This window comes from Bubalus bubalis, chromosome 24 (genome assembly GCF_019923935.1).
Source record: "Bubalus bubalis isolate 160015118507 breed Murrah chromosome 24, NDDB_SH_1, whole genome shotgun sequence".
NCBI lineage: Eukaryota > Metazoa > Chordata > Mammalia > Artiodactyla > Bovidae > Bubalus > Bubalus bubalis.
In genome coordinates, this window is record NC_059180.1 from 6,551,797 (window position 1) to 6,570,747 (window position 18,951).

At 49.5% G+C, this 18,951-nt stretch overlaps 1 protein-coding gene across 1 annotated transcript; it reads left to right on the top strand.

Moving 5' to 3' along the window:
* Positions 1–4,162: 4,162 nt before the first annotated feature.
* Positions 4,163–10,128, top strand: LOC123331572 (mucin-3B). The gene is made up of 12 exons (XM_044935829.2): positions 4,163–4,357; positions 4,414–4,589; positions 4,713–4,792; positions 5,724–5,839; positions 5,956–6,014; positions 6,623–6,771; positions 7,155–7,220; positions 7,578–7,740; positions 7,912–8,088; positions 8,175–8,263; positions 8,563–8,615; positions 8,783–10,128. Exons 1-12 carry the CDS (start codon positions 4,163–4,165, stop codon positions 8,822–8,824), a joined length of 1,365 nt encoding a protein of 454 aa, XP_044791764.1. The 3' UTR covers positions 8,825–10,128.
* The last annotated feature ends 8,823 nt before the right edge of the window (positions 10,129–18,951 follow it).

Consider the following 18,951-nt stretch of genomic DNA (forward strand, 5'->3'; position numbering starts at 1 on the left):
TGGAGAATCACCATGGACAGAGGAGCCTGGCAGGCTGCAGCCCATGGGGTCTCAAATAGACACAACCGAGCAACACAACACACAATACAAAGAACATATCCTTTGGCATCCTTCAAGGTCAGACTCTGCCACCTCTATCAGTGAATTCTGCCTCTGGGTTTATCAAACCAGAGCTGAAGGAAAATAGCAACTGGGAGCTGGTAGGCTTGTCCCTCCTTGTGCTGCCAGGTAAAGAAAGGTACATATGGAACTGGGGATCAGAGCAGAGAACCACTTTTGAGAAGGCAAAATACTAGTGAAATAGCTCAGGGTATCTCTCTAGCAGGGCTGCCGTTTGCATTAGATGGGTCTGCGACTCCGGAAGGTATGGCTCAGACATTGTGGCACAGACAGCAGGAGGGGAGGAGTCCCCTAGGATTTTGGTCCCAGCTCTGGAAGGGGACAGAACCCCATCCACTCCCGCAGTCACACTCCTAGCAGTGCACACGTGCTTCTTCAGGTGGAGCTCTCAGAAGGGAGTAAACCAGCCACCAACAGGCTGACCTCAGAGTGGTCTGGCTGGTGATGGCTCATGAACCCTGGTTGTTAGCTCTTTGAGCTGGTCTGTTCTAAAGAGACTAACCCTATGGCTTGGACAATGGGAAGCCAAGAGGTGGATGATTCGTGAGTGGGCACTTGTTGGGGTCAGGGTGTGTGGTGGGAAAGTGAAACGGAGCAGGACTCTGTGGTCCTTGCCATGTCTTCTGCCTGCCTTTTGCTTGTGGAAAACTTTAGTCAAAAAATAAGTTTAATCAGAGAAGTGAAAAATGATGAAATAAAGGAAAACAGTCCAAGGAGACTCAGTTCAGTTCAGTTCAGTCACTCAGTCGTGTCTGACTCTTTGAGACCCCATGAACCACAGCACGCCAGGCCTCCCTGTCCATCACCAACTCCCGGAGTCTACCCAAACCCATGTCCGCTGAGTCGGTGATGCCATCTAACCATCTCATCCTCTGTTGTCCCCTTCTCCTCCTGCCCTCAATCCCTCCCAGCATCAGGGTCTTTTCAAATGAGTCAGCTCTTTGCATCAGGTGGCCAAAGTATTGGAGTTTCAGCTTCAACATCAGTGCTTCCAATGAATTTCCAGGACTGACCTCCTTCAGGATGGACTGGTTGGATCTCCTTGCAGTCCAAGGGACTCTCAAGAGTCTTCTGCAACACCACAGTTCAAAAGCATCACCCACACCACTGCCGGCGCCTTGACTCCCGCCAGCACGCCCACCGGCTCCACCACACAGGTCGCCACTCCCAGGGACACCGCAGCCCCGGCCACCTCCCTCACGGCCACTCTGCCCTCTGCCGCCGCCGCACACACCACCGGGGCTGCTAGCACCCTCCTGGTGACCACGCCCAGGCCCACCGCACGGCCCAGCGCTCCGGCCCTCACCTCTTCCACCATCTACTCCAGCGGGGGCACCCTCACTTCCGCATTCACCTCACCCCTCCCGGCCTCCGCCACGCTGCACACATCCACGACTCTCCCTCCCTCCTCCGTCAGGACGGGAGCCCCAAACTCCACGCCCGCCACCACCGAGGCCGCATCCACCGGCCCCGCGGCTCCATCCACCACCGCCCCCTCCGCCGTGGCCCTCGGCTCCACACTCGCTCTGGCCAGCACCTCAGCCACCCCCACCCCCACCCCCGCGGCCACGGCCATGGCCTAGGCCACGCCCACGGCCACCCCCACCACCGGGATCATCTCCTCCGGCCCCACCACCCACCGCACACACAGCACCTTCCCTGTCCAGGCAACCTCGGCCAGCACGCCGGCCGCCGCCTCCATCTTCACCACTCCCCGCAGCACGGCGACTCCCTTCCGCTCCAGCGCCATTCCCGCCACATCGCTAGGCGCCTCCTCCCCGGCCTCCGGCCGTACCAGGGCCGGTACCACTCTGGCCGAGGGTGCCAGCCCACCTGCCCCGAGCGCCAGTGTGCCGCCCCTGCACCCCACCACCACGGGGACTCCTCCCAGTGACACCTCTAGCCAGCCTGTCGCCACGGGGGTTCCCTCGCCGCCGCCAGTCACATCTTCCACCACGTCCAGCAGCACACTCTATGCTCCCGCGTCCACCACCTCCACTCCCGTGGCCACCAATAGCCCGACCGCGTCCACGGGGGTGCCTCGCTCCCCTCCACCTGCCCCCAGCACAGAGCCCGCCTCCGCCTCCACCCCGAACACCAGCCCTCTGCCCACTGACAGGACCAGACTCCCCACCACCCACACCACTGCCAGCCTTTCACTTCCCACCAGATATACCTTGTTATTGTCCACTAGGCTACCTTCCTTCACTCCTACCGCAACCACAGATCCAGTCTCCAGTTCCACCAGCAATAGAAATCACCTGTCCACGTTGACATCCAATATCCTCTCACCCTACACCACTTCTCTTTGTTCACCTCCTATCCGTTCTGTCCTCACTTCCTCGACAGCAATCACCAGTCTGACAGACTGCAAATTTAACCACCTCAATCACAGCCCCTCTGCCCTTGCTCTCCACTGCAGAAACCACCCAGTCTGATAGCACACACTTGGTGACCACACTCATCCCCACAAAACACCAAAGTGCTCTGCACATCACCTCTTCAACCACCTCGTCTCCTGGGAACATTTCCAGGTCGGCTTTCACTGCATCTGTGTGTAGCTCCACTATTGTGCAGACATCCACGACTGTACCTGCCTCCTCTGACAGTATAGAAGTGTCTACCCTGTCACCAGCCTCCACCCAGTCCACATTCATGAATTCTGCTGGTTCCTCCACCTCCAAGGCCGACCTCAGCTGGACACTTTCCCTGTCTGGCACCTCCCCCCTCCACCACAGATAATATCCCATCTTCTCCCACTACCCATAATACAGGAACCTCTAATATCGTGACAACCTTGGCCACCAGGCCCAGTGAGACATCTGTGTTCCCTAACATGCAAAGTACAGCAACTCCCTTCCTCTCTACCAGCATTCCAGGTCCATCTTTAGGTCGTTCTCTCATGCCTAGCAGCAGTACCTGGACCACTCAGGCAGACAATACCACCTCATATGCAATTAACATGTCTAATTCAATGCAGGAAACCGCTGAAAGCACTTTGGCACCCACCAGCACTGATCTATACCTGTATCAGTCCAGTTCCATGGGACTGTCCTCCACTGCAGCTTCTGTAGAAACAGCCACAATGAGGGACACAGCCCTGCTTGCTTCATCCACTTTGAGAACCACAGTTACTCCTATCAGTACCCTTTCTGTAGAGTCTCTGACAACAGACATTACTTCTGTTTCTCCCATCACATCCTCAGCCACTCAAACAAGTACAGTCCATTTTCAGACATCTCCAGTCTCTATGCCAGTGACCAGTAGTACCTTGACAGCATCCAGTTCGCCTGTATCATTTCCATCTTTCCCAACCACAGAACTAGTACCCACTGAACCCACAGCCTCCACCCCTCCGTTTACCCTATCCACAATCCCTGCCACCCAGTCCATGTCCACCTCTTCATCTCCGACTGGGACGTTTACCATAACCAGAACTGAGGTCACCATTCCCATGCATACGTCTCCCCCTGCCACCTTGATCACAGCATCCTCGAGCACTCCCTCGACCACAGAAGTTGCCAAGACTGGGACCACAAACATGGCAACAACACCCACCTCCATAACAGCTCTCAGGACTTCAGGTGTTTCTCCCTCTTCAGCTTTCCCTATATTGAGTACTTCTACTAATGCGATAAGTACCCCTTTTGGTACCATCATCTCCTCTTCAATACCTGCAATAACAATATCATCCCTATCTTCTACTAGCTCAAGTTCAGGGGTCTCCATGACAAGTAGCTCTTTTTCTACCTCCTCTCATATGTCCAGTGCAGAGAACACAGGCCCTTCCTCTCTCACTGCTTTTCCCACCTTTTCATCAACTGAAACGACAAAAACTTCTTCCACCATGACTTCCATAATGACATCTCCTACCCAGACGACCACCATGCTGACTCTGTCTTCCACCACCCTGTGTCCAGAATCCATATCAGTTACAATAGTGTCTGCTTCTCCCACTACACCATGTATCGAAGTGGGTCCAAATGCTGAAGTTACCTCTATGCCCACTGTCCCATTATCAGTTTTTACCTCTACTACTGAGATGGTCACCTCTCCCAATTCCACAAGTATGACAACTCTGTTCCCTGATAAACTGGGTACTTCTCCCAAGCTGGACACTAACCCCTCCAACAAGACTGCTGCTCCTAGTTCTATCAACACTGGAAGAATTCCCATCAACACGGTTTTCCCGAGCAAACTAAGGCCTAATAGTGGGACCTGGATCAACTCCAACTTTGTAAATACTCGGCCTGTGCCTGGCCTCATTACCTCCCCACGCATCGTGAAACGCAGAAGGAGATCTTCATCTTCCATGATGGCTACACGCAAGTTGACACCTCAAAGCCTACCAATCACCAGAGTTCCACGGATACTGGTGGACACCAGGACTCTCTCTACGCATACATCTCGCTGGACAACTTTGACCACTACTCAGATGACCACACAGTCCAGGTTTACCAGCAGCCCAGGTTGGAGCTCCTGCCTCCTTTTTACCCCTTCTCATTCCCTTGCTGAATCCCATGACCATGGTCAGTCCTGGCCTGAACTTCCCTTTTCACTCGCCACCCAGGCGCTTGTGACAATGGTGGCAGCTGGATGCAGGGCCAGTGCTTCTGTCCCCGAACTTTCTATGGCTCCCACTGCGAGTTGGCTGCCAGAGAGATATATCTGGGTGAGTTGCTTTTTGCACTTTCTCTTGGGAGGTGTCACTTTAATGAGACCAACCATTTTGCCAAATCTCTTTATCCCTGTTTTCTCCCTCATGCTCTCTTCTACCCCATACCATACCTATCCTCCACTCTTACCTCCAGGAGGTCACTGGGGCCACTCTCTTTCCTAGGACCTCCTCCCAGTCTGTGTTGCTAATTTCTGCTGTATCAAATTACCACAAACTCAGCAGATGAACCATGCAAATGTATTACTGTAGAATTTTGTAGAAGTCCAACCTGAGTCTTTCAGGGCTAAAATCAAGGTGTTGGCTAGGGCTGGGTTCTTTTTGGTAGCCCTAGGGGAGAATCCATTTCTTTGCCCTTTCCACATTCTCCAGCCTCCTACATTTCTTCCTCAAGGCCCCCTGGCTACATCTTTGATGCCAGCCACATTGCATGTCTGTTCCTTTTTTCCATACTTAACATCATCCCCTGAGTGGTTCTCATTTCTTCTGAGTCCCTCTTCCCCTGCTAAGGACTCTTGTGATTACACTGGGCTCAATCATATATTCCACGTTAATTTTCCCATATTAAAGTCAGCTGATTAGTACCCTTAATTCTTTCTGCCACTTTAGCTCCTCCTTGTCATGTAGCATAATATATTTCCAGGTTCTGGGGATTATACATAGACATCTTTGGGGCCACTATTCTTCTTCCCACTGGGGCAGACTAGAGAGGGACTACAGAACTGACTGTGGGACATCCCACTTCCAGTATTTCTCACATCTCAGGACAACACATCCCAGAAATCCTACCTCCTTCCTTCTGCTATTCATTCAGTCCTCAGGGAACATGGAGAGGGGCAGTGGGAGCAGCTTCTGGGTTAGGGTGGTGGTGGTGACGTCAGACAGGAATGGACGTTGAAGTGACCAGAGCAGGGCATGTTGTGTACAGATATGGTGGACAGTGAAGTGGGCATGGAGGTGTCTGTCAACCAGGAGTTTTCCCTGGACCTCAATGACAACAGTTCCAAGGTCTACAGGGATTTCACGAACACCTTCCGGGATCAGGTGAGGAGGAAGGGGTGGGGGAATTCAAAACTCAAATGACCTTGGAGTGGAGCTTGGGCCTGGGGGTGCCCTCTGATTGGAGGTTCAGATGTGAGCCAGGATCCTTCACATTTCAGATAAAGAAGATTTACCAAAATGTGCAGGGGTTCAAGGAGGTGCAGATCCTTTCTCTGAGGTAGGACCCCTTTCCAGGGCTGTGGAAGCAGTGTCAAGTGTGTGTGGTGGTGGGTGGAGAGCACAAAGAAAGGCCAAAGAAGCCATCCCTTGCTTTTGGAATCATTCAATGTCATAAAGAGAGGGATGGACGGAGGAGGCAAGGAAACTACTCCATGGAGGGTGTTTGGGGATCACTTTCAGGATTCATTCCTCTGTAGGAGGGATGGCTCCCCTCTCCTTGAAGCATGCTGGATGCAGAATGATTGGGATCTACAGGGAGGTGGTGCCTGAGGCTTGGTGCCTGGTGTCTGAACCATAGCTGGTCTCTCTGGTTGGCAACTGGTCTAGTGGATGGGTCAGCAAGAGGGAGGCAGAGAGCCCAGAAGGGCCTGGTTTGATTATGGCTTGAGGGAACACAAAGCGAATGTTAATCATTCCTTGTCCTGCCTACCCAGGCTAGCAGCCCCTTCTGGACATAATCAGTCTGGAATCCCATCTCATTGCCTCTGCCCCTTCCTGCCAACACCTGCATAGCTGTGGCTGGTCCGGATATGCCCTTCTACAGTTGTATGGTGGCTTGGGCCTGGGCCCCTTTTAAGGCTCTCTGCACCCCACCCCTGCCCTCAGGAATGGCAGCATCGTGGTGGAATATCTAGTCCTGCTGGAGTTACCCTTCAGCCTCCAGCTGGAGGAGGAGTATGAGAAGGTGAAGGTGGCCTTGAAGGAGGAGCTCCAGAATGTTAGCCAGGATGGGAACAGCTGCCAAAATGACCAAGGTGAACAGAGGCTGTGGGCCTGGGGCTGGAGGGAGGGGTCAGGGTCACAGCCACCATCCCAGCCTGCTCCAACTCACACAGGGGTCTTTGGGGGGCAGGTGTCCGCCCTGTGGTACCTCAGGCAGGATAGGAGAAGAGAGACAGGTCCACAGAAAACCGGGTCAAGGGTGAGCCTAAGGAAGGGTTGTCAGAACCCAGGAGCTGCAGAAGAGAGAGTTGCTCAAGGTCTCCCGGGTGGCTGAGGACCCCTGGCTATTCAGGGGACATGAGGGAGGCCCAAGGAGCCTTCCTTCATGGCCCATCCAAACCTCCCCCATACTGACAGAGCGCTCTCTGTCCCTTCCTGTGCCTCCCCCGATTCCACCTGTGCCTGTGCCCCCCAGTCCTGTGTTTTAAGCCTGACTCCATCAAGGTGAACACCACCACCAGGACGGAGCTGTCACCTGAAGGTGAGAGGTGGGGCAAAGGGCTGAGTGGCCCCAGGTGGCCGGGACCCGTCCCACAAGGGACATCTGTCCATTGAAATTCCCAAGGAGGAGGGGGAGACCTTTTGGGGACGCAAGTGGTACCGACCTGGCAGGGCTGCCTCTCAGGTCCTTGTTGGTAGCTTCCGCGTGGGCAAGGATCAACAGGGAAGGTGAGGAGAGGGTGACGAGCCTACCCTGCACTCATAATCCCACGGTCTACCCGCTGACACGCCACCCGCGGAAATGCAGTCCTCTATCGATTTTCAGAATTACCATAGCCAGGCCCCAGAGTAGAATGGATGAGGTCTTTACGTCTGCAACCCCCTACCTACCCCCCAGCCATCTGTCGCCGCGCTGCTGCCGAAGGTTTTAAGGATTTCTACTTCCCTTTCCTGGAGGAGAACCAGCTCCGCTGTGTCACCAAATGCACGGCAGGCGTGAAAGGCGCCATTGACTGCCATCAGGGCCAATGCGTTCTGCAGAGGAGTGGTCCTTCTTGCCGGTGAGGCCCCGCCCACAGCCAGCTGGGCCAATCATCTGGCCCCTCCGGCACCGCCCCCTCGTCTCCTGGTGGAGCCGCTCCCACTTGCCAGGACCTGGGTTGTCTAGGGGCACTTATTGTCCTGGCGCGGGAGGTGGTGAGGTGGTGTTGACCTGTGACCCCGTCCTCCAGCTGCTTCTCCACGGACACGCACTGGTTCTTGGGCCCGCGCTGCGAGGTGGCCATCTCCTGGAAGGCGCTGGTCGGGGGCCTGGCGGGAGCTGGGGCCCTGCTTCTGCTGCTGCTGGTGGTGGCGCTGAGCGTGTTCGTTGTGCGCTCCCAGAGGAGGGACAGGCAAGGCCGAGGCAGGTGAGTGAGCTGGGGGTGGATGGGTGAGGGGAAAGGCGTCCCAGACCAGGTTACCCTGCTCTGACAACGCGGCGCCCTTCTGGCAGGTCCAGGGACGACAGGAAGTGGTTCGAGACCTGGGATGAGAGTGCAAAACCGGCTTTTTCTAACTTTGCCTTCCAGGATGACAAAAGAGGTGAGTCTTGTCTCCTGGAGAAGGTGGGGGCTGGAGGGTGCTTCCCTGGGCACCATTTTGGTCTGGGCAGACCAGAGGACTTCTCTTGTCCAAGACAGGCGTCTACCTCCTGCCCTAGAGTTTACTTCGCTGCTTCCACGCACCCCTCTAAGGCCCAGGTCCTGCACAGGACCTCCCTGCAGGGCAGGCCCAGGGGCCCAGGAACGCCCTGAGGCCCTGCCTTCCTCACTTTCCTTCCCTCCCCCTTTTACTCCCCACCTCTTCCTCTTCCTCCCCCGTTCTCTTTTCTCTCTCTCTAGTTAACGAAGAAAACTTCCCTGTGGCCTTGGACACCGTGGACACCAATGCCAGGGTGAGGGGTCGGGATGGGTTGATGGGAAGGAGCTGTCACAGGTCCAGCTCCTGATGCCCCTCTCCCAGGGCAGAGGGCTGGCTGGGACAGGAGGCAGTAACCTCCTAGCCAGGCCCCTGCAGGATGGTTCCTTATTCTCACTGCCCGTCTTGTGAATTCTATGGCAGGTGCATATTCACAGACCTGAGGTGGTCTCGTCCTCACTGTGAGCCCACACAGCCCTCTCCACCTGCCCGGACAGCGGAGAGAACCATCTGCACTGCCTTTGGAGAGAGGGCCATGGGCTCGTGCGGCTCAGTCTCCTGGTTTCCTAGGGCATAACAGACCTCCGCCTACCCTCATCCTTCCCCCAACTTGGGTGAAACCCACCTGGAGACCCAGTTCAAATCCACGCTCTTCCACTGTGGGACCTTGGGCAAGTCAGTAACTTCTCTGAACTTTGGTTCTGTCACCTGCAAAATGCAAGTGGCCCACTCCTCCTGGTACTTCCTGTTGGTTATAGTGAAACCAGATGTCTTGGGTCTGACCTCTGTCCCGATGCACCTTCCTGTGTCGGCCTTCATGCTCATATGGCTTCACTCACATCCCCAGTCCCCGTGTCCTTCCCCGAGGCTCAGGCCTCTGCCTCTCCTTTTCCTGTGTGCATCCCTACTGCCAGCCAGGTCCTCCCCCCATACCTGCAAGCAGCCTGCAGCCTGTCCCAGCCTCCTACCCTGTCCTTCTGTAACTCCCTGCTGCGCTCCTCCACCACTTCTTAACCCTCTCCCCTCTGAAGCTGCTGCTGCTGCTAAGTCGCTTCAGTCATGCCCGACTCTGTGCGACCCCATAGAGAGCAGCCAACCAGGCTCCTCCGTCCCTGGGATTCTCCAGGCAAGAATCCTGGAGTGGGTTTCCATTTCCCTCTGAACCCACTTCTTCTTAAGTCCCTCCTCCCCCACACTCCCGCCCTGTGTCTCCCTGTTTCCATACTTTCTCCTTCCTCATCTTTCTACCCTCAATCCTAAATCCCCCCTGCCCCCCACATCTCCATGCCCCACTGCTAAATCCTCCCTCCTCCCCACCCCCTCTCCCTAGGTAGGTACAGATGCCCTCTCCATCTTAGGACCCCCAACTGGGGTTCCCTAGGCCAGGTCCCCCATTCTGAGTCCCCATCCTTCCTGTCACCCCTAAGGGCCCTGGATCCCGGTGGGTGGGGGGTGGCAGGTAGGTTCCCAGGTCCCTGAAGATGAGGAGAAGAGAGGCCCTGAGGTGGGGAAAGCTCCCTCAGCCCCTCCTCCTCATTCCCCTAACTCTCCCTCCTCTCCGTTAGTGCCCCCCACTTCCTACCCCTCCCCCACCCCCCCCCCCCACTCCTCTCCCTGGCTCACCCCCATCTCTGCTGTAACCTCTGAAGCCAGAAGCCCAGCCTCCTTTGCAGGAAGACCTCACCTGGGGACAGGAAGTCTGCAAGTCTCCAGTTCACCCAATTGATCATAATATAGCATTGTGGTTTAATATAGCATTTTCAAAGAAACTGCTGTATGTCTTTTTATTTCTAATGGTCTGGTCTCTTCACTCAGTTGAGGAACAAGGATATCAGAGGATATGTCTAGGGGCCTCAGAGTGCTGGTTTCTCCCAGGAAGGAAGGGGTCCATGGCTAGCTCTCTGGGTCCATGACCATCCTCAAAGGGAACATCAAGGTTGGAGGACTCATTTTTCTCAAGGAGCGGGTGGGAGCAGGGGGTGGGAGTCTATTGGGTTTGTTGTCTGTTCCCCCAGACGTTAAGAGTTCAGGGCTGGCTCAAGGAGGTGGGTGACTCTGGCTAGGTCAGCTTCCATTGGTTCTGATGGGTAAGCCTAGCTCCTCCAAAGACCTGGAGACTCCATAAGACCTTGGGGTCAGGGTGAGAGCTGCTAGGGTATTGCCCCAGCATTCTGAGGGGCGAGAGCCAGGGCAGGATGAACTCTGGGGGAGAAGGAAGGTGATGCTGTCTGCAGTTTCCAGGAACCTCACACCTCCACCCCACTCCTACACCCAGAGAACTCTCCAGACGGCAGGAGATGACAGCAGGATACTGCCCTCCTCTGCCAGGCCAGGGCCTGAGGGCATGGGATTCCCAGACCTCGGCTGTGGTCAGAGAAGGTTAGCGTTTTCTGAGCAGTTCACAGGACCAACAGTCCAGCACAGCCCCAGGCCCCAACTCTCGGATCACTAATGCAATACTGCCTAGTTCTTTTGGTTTAGAGAGATATGTGTTCTCTTTCTTTGGTCTAATGCATGGTAATGTTTGTGCTGTTGTATTGGCAGCTGCTAAGGAGATCTATTCTCTGTTTTCAGGACGCAGTATTCATTATATAGATCGATTGGACTTGGCCTATCGTGTTATTTAGGCTCTTGTGATTCTGTCAAACCCTTTCTACGTTTCTTTCTTTTTAGATCCATTTGATTTTTCCTGGGCTAAGAGGAATGAATTAGTTTTCTATTGTTCATATGCTTCTGTCTGTTCCTTCTTCTATTTTGTATAAGTATAGCTCTAAAAACATGAATGCTTTGCAAATTGGTACATAGATAACTTTCTTACCATCATTGTGAACTGTACACCCTGCATTAGAACGCAGACCCAAAATGCCATCTGTAGAAGGAAAAAATTGATAAATTGGGCTTTGTTAAAATTAAAAGCTTTGGTCTCTGACAGACACTGTTAAGAGAATGAAATAAACTACAAAATGGGAGAAAATATTCACAGATCATGTATCTGACAAGGGGCTTGTATTCAGAATACGTAAAGCACTCTCAAAATTCAACTGTAAGAAAATACTAAAAAATGAGTAAGACGTGAACATATACTTCACCAAAGAGGATATATAGGTAGTAAGTAAGAATATCACAAGATGTTCAACATCACTAGTCATTAAGGAAGTGCAAATTAAAACCACAATGAAGCACCACTACACGCCTATGCGAATGGTAAAATTAAAAAGCGCTGACAGTTGGTAAAGTGTTAATGGGGATGAGGAGCAAAACGCCTATACATCGCTGCCAAGGCGCAAAATGCTGCAGCCACACTCTGGAGAAGAGCTTGGCAGTTTCTCACCAAGTGTCATCTTAAAAAAAATTCACCATCTAAACGTCGAGAGTTATGTTTTATTCGGTGGGAATTTTTAGAGGACTACAAGCCTGGGAGACAGCATCTCAAGAAACCCTGAGAGAACTTCTCCCAGGAGGTTAAGGGAGGAGCCAGGTTATATAGAAGTTTTGCAACAAAGGGCAGGTAGTCTCAACAACAAAAGATTATTGTTAATTAAAGGAAGCCAGAGATCCCAAGTTAGGGAAGTTAGCGCTTTTCTAGGTATGGGAAGATGCAAGAGTCTGGGCTCCCTGGAATCATTCCTCTTATATCCATCTCAGCAATCCAGGGCCAGTAGCCTGTTTCTGTTTTGTTTTACAGCCTGAGCTCCCTTGGGGGTCGCTGGTAGGGATGGCTGCAGTCTGCGATGACTGCTAAGTCTCAGGTAGTTTTCTCCTTTCTGAGTGTCCTTAGGGCTCCAGGTTAGACATTTACAACTGGCCTTCTGTTTGCATTTCATGGGACATGAAGAAGTGAGCTTCAGCCTGGATACTTAAAACTGTTAGAATTTCCTGAGACAAGAGTTAAATGGGCTCCAGTTAAGGCATTTACAATCAGCCTCCTATTTGCCCTCTGAAAAGGAAGTAACAACAGAAATTGGGTAAATAGCTAGCCTTTTTTTCTTGTAAACATCCTAAGGTAATAGTCATGGCAGGGACAATGAGGGGCAAAACTCTGTTTGAGTAAAGGGTTAAGGAATCTCCACTTACCCCCTTTTGGGGACAAGGCTCCTTGGAGGTCAAAAGTCAGGGTATCTCCAGGCCATAATGAGTCTTGCTCCTCCCAGAAGCCGTCACTTTGAGACCCATCTTGGCTGAAGGGTAGGTGCCCACCCAGCAGGGTAAATCAGATGTGGAAAAATAAACCAGATAACTGGCCTGAAGGAAGACAAAGATCCAGAAGAACTGACCTACATAAATGACTTAACTGCTTCTTTAGGGCTTCCTTAATAGCTCAGTTGGTAAAGAATCCTCCTGCAATGCAGGAGACCTGGGTTCGATCCCTGGGTTGGGAAGATCCACTGGAGAAGGGATAGGCTACCCACTCGAGTATCCTGGCGTGGAGAATTCCATGGACTGTATAGAGCCCCCAAACTCACAAAGAGTTGCACACAACTGAGCCACTTTTACTTTTCAACCGCCTTTATACAGCGCTCCCCCTCGCTAGCGGGGACACCCGCACCCTTTCTCTCTAGGTGTGCCTCTCTGCCTTTTGTTCCTATTTTAACTGAACAAACTGTTTTTCTATGTGCTCTCCCACTTGTTGTGCTATGTCTCAGGTAATGAACTTGGTACCTGCATTTACAGTTTCTGCCTCTGTGATAAATGCATTTTTCATTAGGGGCAAAGGTTCAGGGAAAAACAGCTTCTAGCCTCTGGCCCTTGCTAGTCTGGTGGCTAGGATTCCTGGTTTTCATCCAGGCTGAGAGTGAAAGTGTTAGTAGCTCAGTCGTGTCCGACTCTTTGCGATTCCATGGACTGTAGCCCGCCAGGCTCCTCTGTCTATGGGATTTCCCAGGCAAGAATACTGAAGTGGGTTGCCATTTCCTTCTTCAGGGGATCCTTCCAACCCAGGGACTGAACCCTGGTCTCCTGCATTGCAAACAGATTCTTTTTTTTTCTTTTTTTAAAATTTTATTTTATTTTTAAATTTTACATAATTGTATTAGTTTTGCCAAATATCAAAATGAATCCGCCACAGGTATACATGTGTTCCCCATCCTGAACCCTCCTCCCTCCTCCCTCCCCACACCATCCCTCTGGGTCGTCCCAGTGCACCAGCCCCAAGCATCCAGTATCGTGCATCAAACCTGGACTGGCAACTCGTTTCATACATGATATTTTACATGTTTCAATGCCATTCTCCCAAATCTTCCCACCCTCTCCCTCTCCCACAGAGTCCATAAGACTGTTCTATACATCAGTGTCTCTTTTGCTGTCTCGTACACAGGGTTATTGTTACCATCTTTCTAAATTCCATATATATGCGTTAGTATACTGTATTGGTGTTTTTCTTTCTGGCTTACTTCACTCTGTATAATAGGCTCCAGTTTCCTCCACCTCATTAGAACTGATTCAAATGTATTCTTTTTAATGGCTGAGTAATACTCCATTGTGTATATGTACCACAGCTTTCTTATCCATTCATCTGCTGATGGACATCTAGGTTGCTTCCATGTCCTGGCTATTATAAACAGCGCTGCGATGAACACTGGGGTACACGTGTCTCTTTCCCTTCTGGTTTCCTCAGTGTGTATGCCCAGCAGTGGGATTGCTGGATCATAAGGCAGGTCTATTTCCAGTTTTTAAAGGAATCTCCACACTGTTCTCCATAGTGGCTGTACTAGTTTGCATTCCCACCAACAGTGTAAGAGGGTTTCCTTTTCTCCACACCCTCTCCAGCATTAATTACTTGTAGACTTTTGGATCGCAGCCATTCTGACTGGTGTGAAATGGTACCTCATAGTGGTTTTGATGTGCATTTCTCTGATAATGAGTGATGTTGAGCATCTTTTCATGTGTTTGTTAGCCATCTGTATGTCTTCTTTGGAGAAATGTCTACTTAGTTCTTTGGCCCATTTTTTGATTGGGTCATTTATTTTTCTGGAGTTGAGCTGTAGGAGTTGCTTGTATATTCTCGAGATTAGTTGTTTGTCAGTTGCTTCATTTGCTATTATCTTCTCCCATTCTGAAGGCTGTCTTTTCACCTTGCTAATAGTTTCCTTTGATGTGCAGAAGCTTTTAAGGTTAATTAGGTCCCATTTGTTTATTTTTGCTTTTATTTCCAATATTCTGGGAGGTGGGTCATAGAGGATCCTGCTGTGATGTATGTCAGAGAGTGTTTTGCCTATGTTCTCCTCTAGGTGTTTTATAGTTTCTGGTCTTACGTTGAGATCTTTAATCCATTTTGAGTTTATTTTTGTGTATGGTGTTAGAAAGTGTTCTAGTTTCATTCTTTTACAAGTGGTTGACCAGATTTCCCAGCACCACTTGTTATGCAAACAGATTCTTTACCATCTGAGCCCCTGGGGAAGCCCTACCCAGGTTCAGTTCCTGGGCAGGGAATTGATCTTGCTTCAGGCCACCACTCACTGCTGCCCCACCAAGATCAATATGGCAGGAAATATTCCATTTCTCACAAGTAAATTAAATATGCACTAACCATATAACCCCCATCAATCCATCTCCTGGGTGTTTGCACTAGAGAAGTGAAATCTTCAGTTCTCAAAGAAATGCCACACACTGGAAACAATTCAAATGTCCATCCAGCGGTGAATGAATGAACTGTGGTATATCCATATTGTAGACTACAACAGCGATAAAATGAGAGATCTAATATTGACACAGCTTTCCAGGTGCTCAGTGGTAAAAACTCTGCCCGCCAAGCAAGAGATGAGGGTTCAATCCCTGGGTCAGGAAGATCCCCTGGAGAAGGAAATGGCAATCCACTCCAGTATTCTTGCCTGGGAAATTCCATGGACAGAGGAGCCTGGCAGGCTACAGTCCATGGGATCACAAAGAGTCGGACTTGATTAGTGATTAAACAACGAAATTTTAATATAAGAATTATAACCAGGATACACTTCAGTCCTTGGATTTTTTTCCTCTTTTCCTTTGTACTGCAACTATATCTGTGATCAACACACTGGATCTTTGCTCCTTTCAAAATATTGTGCTCTAAGCATATTCAAGAGCAGAGACATTACTTTGCCAACAAAGGTCCATCTAGTCAAGGCTACGGTTTTTCCAGTGGTCATGTATGGATGTGAGAGTTGGACTGTGAAGAAGGCTGAGCACCGAAGAATTGATGCTTTTGAACTGTGGTGTTGGAGAAGACTCTTGAGAGTCCCTTGGACTGCAAGGAGATCCAACCAGTCCATTCTGAAGGAGATCAGCCCTGGGATTTCTTTGGAAGGAATGATGCTAAAGCTGAAACTCCAGTACTTTGGCCACCTCATGTGGAGAGTTGACTCATTGGAAAAGACTCTGATGCTGGGAGGGATTGGGGGCAGGAGGAGAAGGGGACAACAGAGGATGAGATGGTTGGATGGCATCACTGACTCGATGGACGTGAGTCTGGGTGAACTCCGGGAGTTGGTGATGGACAGGGAGGCCTGGCGTGCTGCGATTCATGGGGTCGCAAAGAGTCGGACACGACTGAGCGACTGAACTGAACTGAACTGCTCACACTCAGATTGCCAAAACTGTTAGCCTTGGATGCCCTGGCAGATATTCCAGAGAAAAATAATAAAAATTTATAAAAAGAAATGAAAGAATAAAAGAAGAAGAAGAAATCAATTAATATTATGACCGTTTGCGTTTGTCTAGGAAACGTTTGGCCATCAAAAGTTTCTGAATCTAAAAAACAATGGTGTATGTATATGTGTAACTGAATCCCTTTGCTGTACACCTGACACTACACAGCATTGTAAATTGACTATACTCCAATCAAATTAAAGTACTTTTTAAAAAGTTTCTGAATCACTTTGTCTGAGATGTTTCTTTGGTATACAATAGAGTTGAATCTTCCTTTGTGTGCCAATATTAAAGTCTTTTAAAAAAGTGTGTGGGGTGTGGAGAAAAGGGAACCCTCTTACACTGTTGGTGGGAATGCAAACTAGTACAGCCACTATGGAGAACAGTGTGGAGATTCCTTAAAAAATTGGAAACAGAACTGCCTTATGACCCAGCAATCCCACTGCTGGGCATACACACTGAGGAAACCAGAAGGGAAAGAGACACGTGTACCCCAGTGTTCATCGCAGCACTGTTTATAATAGCCAGGACATGGAAGCAACCTAGATGTCCATCAGCAGATGAATGGATAAGAAAGCAGTGGTACATATACACAATGGAGTATTACTCAGCCATTAAAAAGAATACATTTGAATCAGTTCTAATGAGGTGGATGAAACTGGAGCCTATTATACAGAGTGAAGTAAGCCAGAAAGAAAAACACCAATACAGTATACTAACGCATATATATGGAATTTAGAAAGATGGTAACAATAACCCTGTGTACGAGACAGCAAAAGAGACACTGATGTATAGAACAGTCTTATGGACTCTGAGAGAGAGGGAGAGGGTGGGAAGATTTGGGAGAATGGCATTGAAACATGTAAAATATCATGTATGAAACGAGTTGCCAGTCCAGGTTTGATGCACGATACTGGATGCTTGGGGCTGGTGCACTGGGACGACCCAGAGGGATGGTGTGGGGAGGGAGGAGGGAGGAGGGTTCAGGATGGGGCACACATGTATACCTGTGGCAGATTCATTTTGATATTTGGCAAAACTAATACAATTATGTAAAGTTTAAAAAATAAAATAAAATTAAAAAAAAAAAAAGTGTGTCAACGTGTAGTCACTCAGTAATGTCTGACTGCGACCCCACGGACTGTAGCCTGCCAGGCAAGAATACAGGAGTGGGTAGCCATTTCCCTTCTTCCTGACCCAGGGATCGAACCTGGGTCTCCTACATTGCAGGTGAATTTTTTACCATCTAAGCCACCAGGGAAGCACCTAATCTAAATTCATTTTCTTTTATTTATGGGACAGCTGTTTTGTTTCCTCGCATTTCCACCCCCCCATGCTTTATAACTTAAAAACACGTTTATTGTTTGGATTCTGCTTTCTTTTCTGTATGTTTCTTCTGACAATTTGGAATATCAGGCAATGTTACTATGGTCACTATTATAGGATATGGAACTTATATGTAATTCTGTTTCTTTAGGATTTAATTCCCCACTATGAGCAATAATGAGATCAATATATTGATCTCATTCTTCTGGCCTCCCATCCTTCACTTCCTTTGCTTGTATATATTATATTCTCACTTTCTAATTTTTTAGTTCTTTTAGTATAGTTGATTTACAATGTTGGTTTAGATTCTAGTGTACTGGAAAATGATTCAGTTATATATATATATATATATATATATATATATATATATATATTCTTTCTCACATTCTCTTTCATTATAGGCTATTACAAGGTACTGAATATAGCTCCCTGTGCCATACACTAGGCCCGAACTGTTTATCTTATTACCTTTCTTAATATTTACCTTTGTATTGTTAGAGACTTTTGTAAGTTTATTACTCATTAGTTTTAAATGATGTGTATAAATCTCTGGCTGTAAAAGGTAAGGAAGTCATGCCTCCTCTTCCCCTCCCAACCAACAAAACATTATTTCTATGCCGTTTGGTTTTATAATAGAAGCACTGTCTTTTAACCATAGCCCTCACATTGATTTTAGTTTTACTTCATCAATTAGAGAGATTCAGTGATCAGAGTTAGTCGTTTATCCACTCATCTCTTGGCTGACTTTCAGTTGACTGATTTTTTTCTTTAAGTATTTTCAAAAAAGGCTCATGAGAACAGTATTTTCTAATATTTTCCTCACTCCCATCCCCATCCAATATTTACTAGTTTTTAAAAACATTTATTTATAGAGCTGGACTATATAATTCAGCTTTTTAATGTGTACAATTCAGTGGTTTTTAGTATATTCACATAGCTGTGCAACTGTTGAAAGCTTTAATTGCTCAGTCGTGGCCAACTCTTTGCAACCCCATGGAATGTAGCTCACCAGGGTCCTCTGTCCATGGGAATTTTCAAGGCAAGAATACTAGAGTGGGTTTCCATTTCCTTCTTCAGGGGATCGTCTCTACCCAGGGACAGAACCCAGGTCTCCTGTACTGCAGGCAGATTCTTTACTGTCTGAGCCACCAGGGAAGCCCCGTGCAACTATTACCCCAGTCAAATACAAAGAAATGCAAAAGCATAGCTACAGCACCACCAGACAGGGTTGCAGGGTGGGGGAGATGCCCCCAATTCAGGAAACTTTCATGCTGACAGAATACACACCTGCTGAGCTTATGGATATAGGTGCTAAATTCTAGCCAAAGACTAGGGAAAGCTAGCAGAGTTAGCAGGCATGGGATCTGAGGAGCAATGGTTTCACTGATCCAAAGGAGGCAGAGACAAAGTACAGAATCAATCAATATCATCTGACAAACACGCAAGCTGCTGACAGTGAGGTTCAAGGTCCTCACTTCCTATAGATCAGATTATTCTACCCCGAAGGGAGGCTTGCCCAATAACAGGGACTTTCCTGGGCATGTGGGACCCTGGAAATCTATAGAAGAGGTACAACAAATACATAAAGAGTTGGGAATGGGACAGGCAGCCTATGCCCCTGTCTTCAAAGGCCCTGATTGGGCCAC

Bases quoted from the DNA above. Each gene is read 5' to 3' on its own strand.
- LOC123331572 (XM_044935829.2), top strand. From the start codon at position 4,163: ATGGTCACCTCTCCCAATTCCACAAGTATGACAACTCTGTTCCCTGAT. The intron at 5,840-5,955 runs GTGAGGAGGAAG...TTCACATTTCAG, and splicing joins CGAACACCTTCCGGGATCAG to ATAAAGAAGATTTACCAAAA. The intron at 8,616-8,782 runs GTGAGGGGTCGG...ATTCTATGGCAG, and splicing joins CCGTGGACACCAATGCCAGG to GTGCATATTCACAGACCTGA.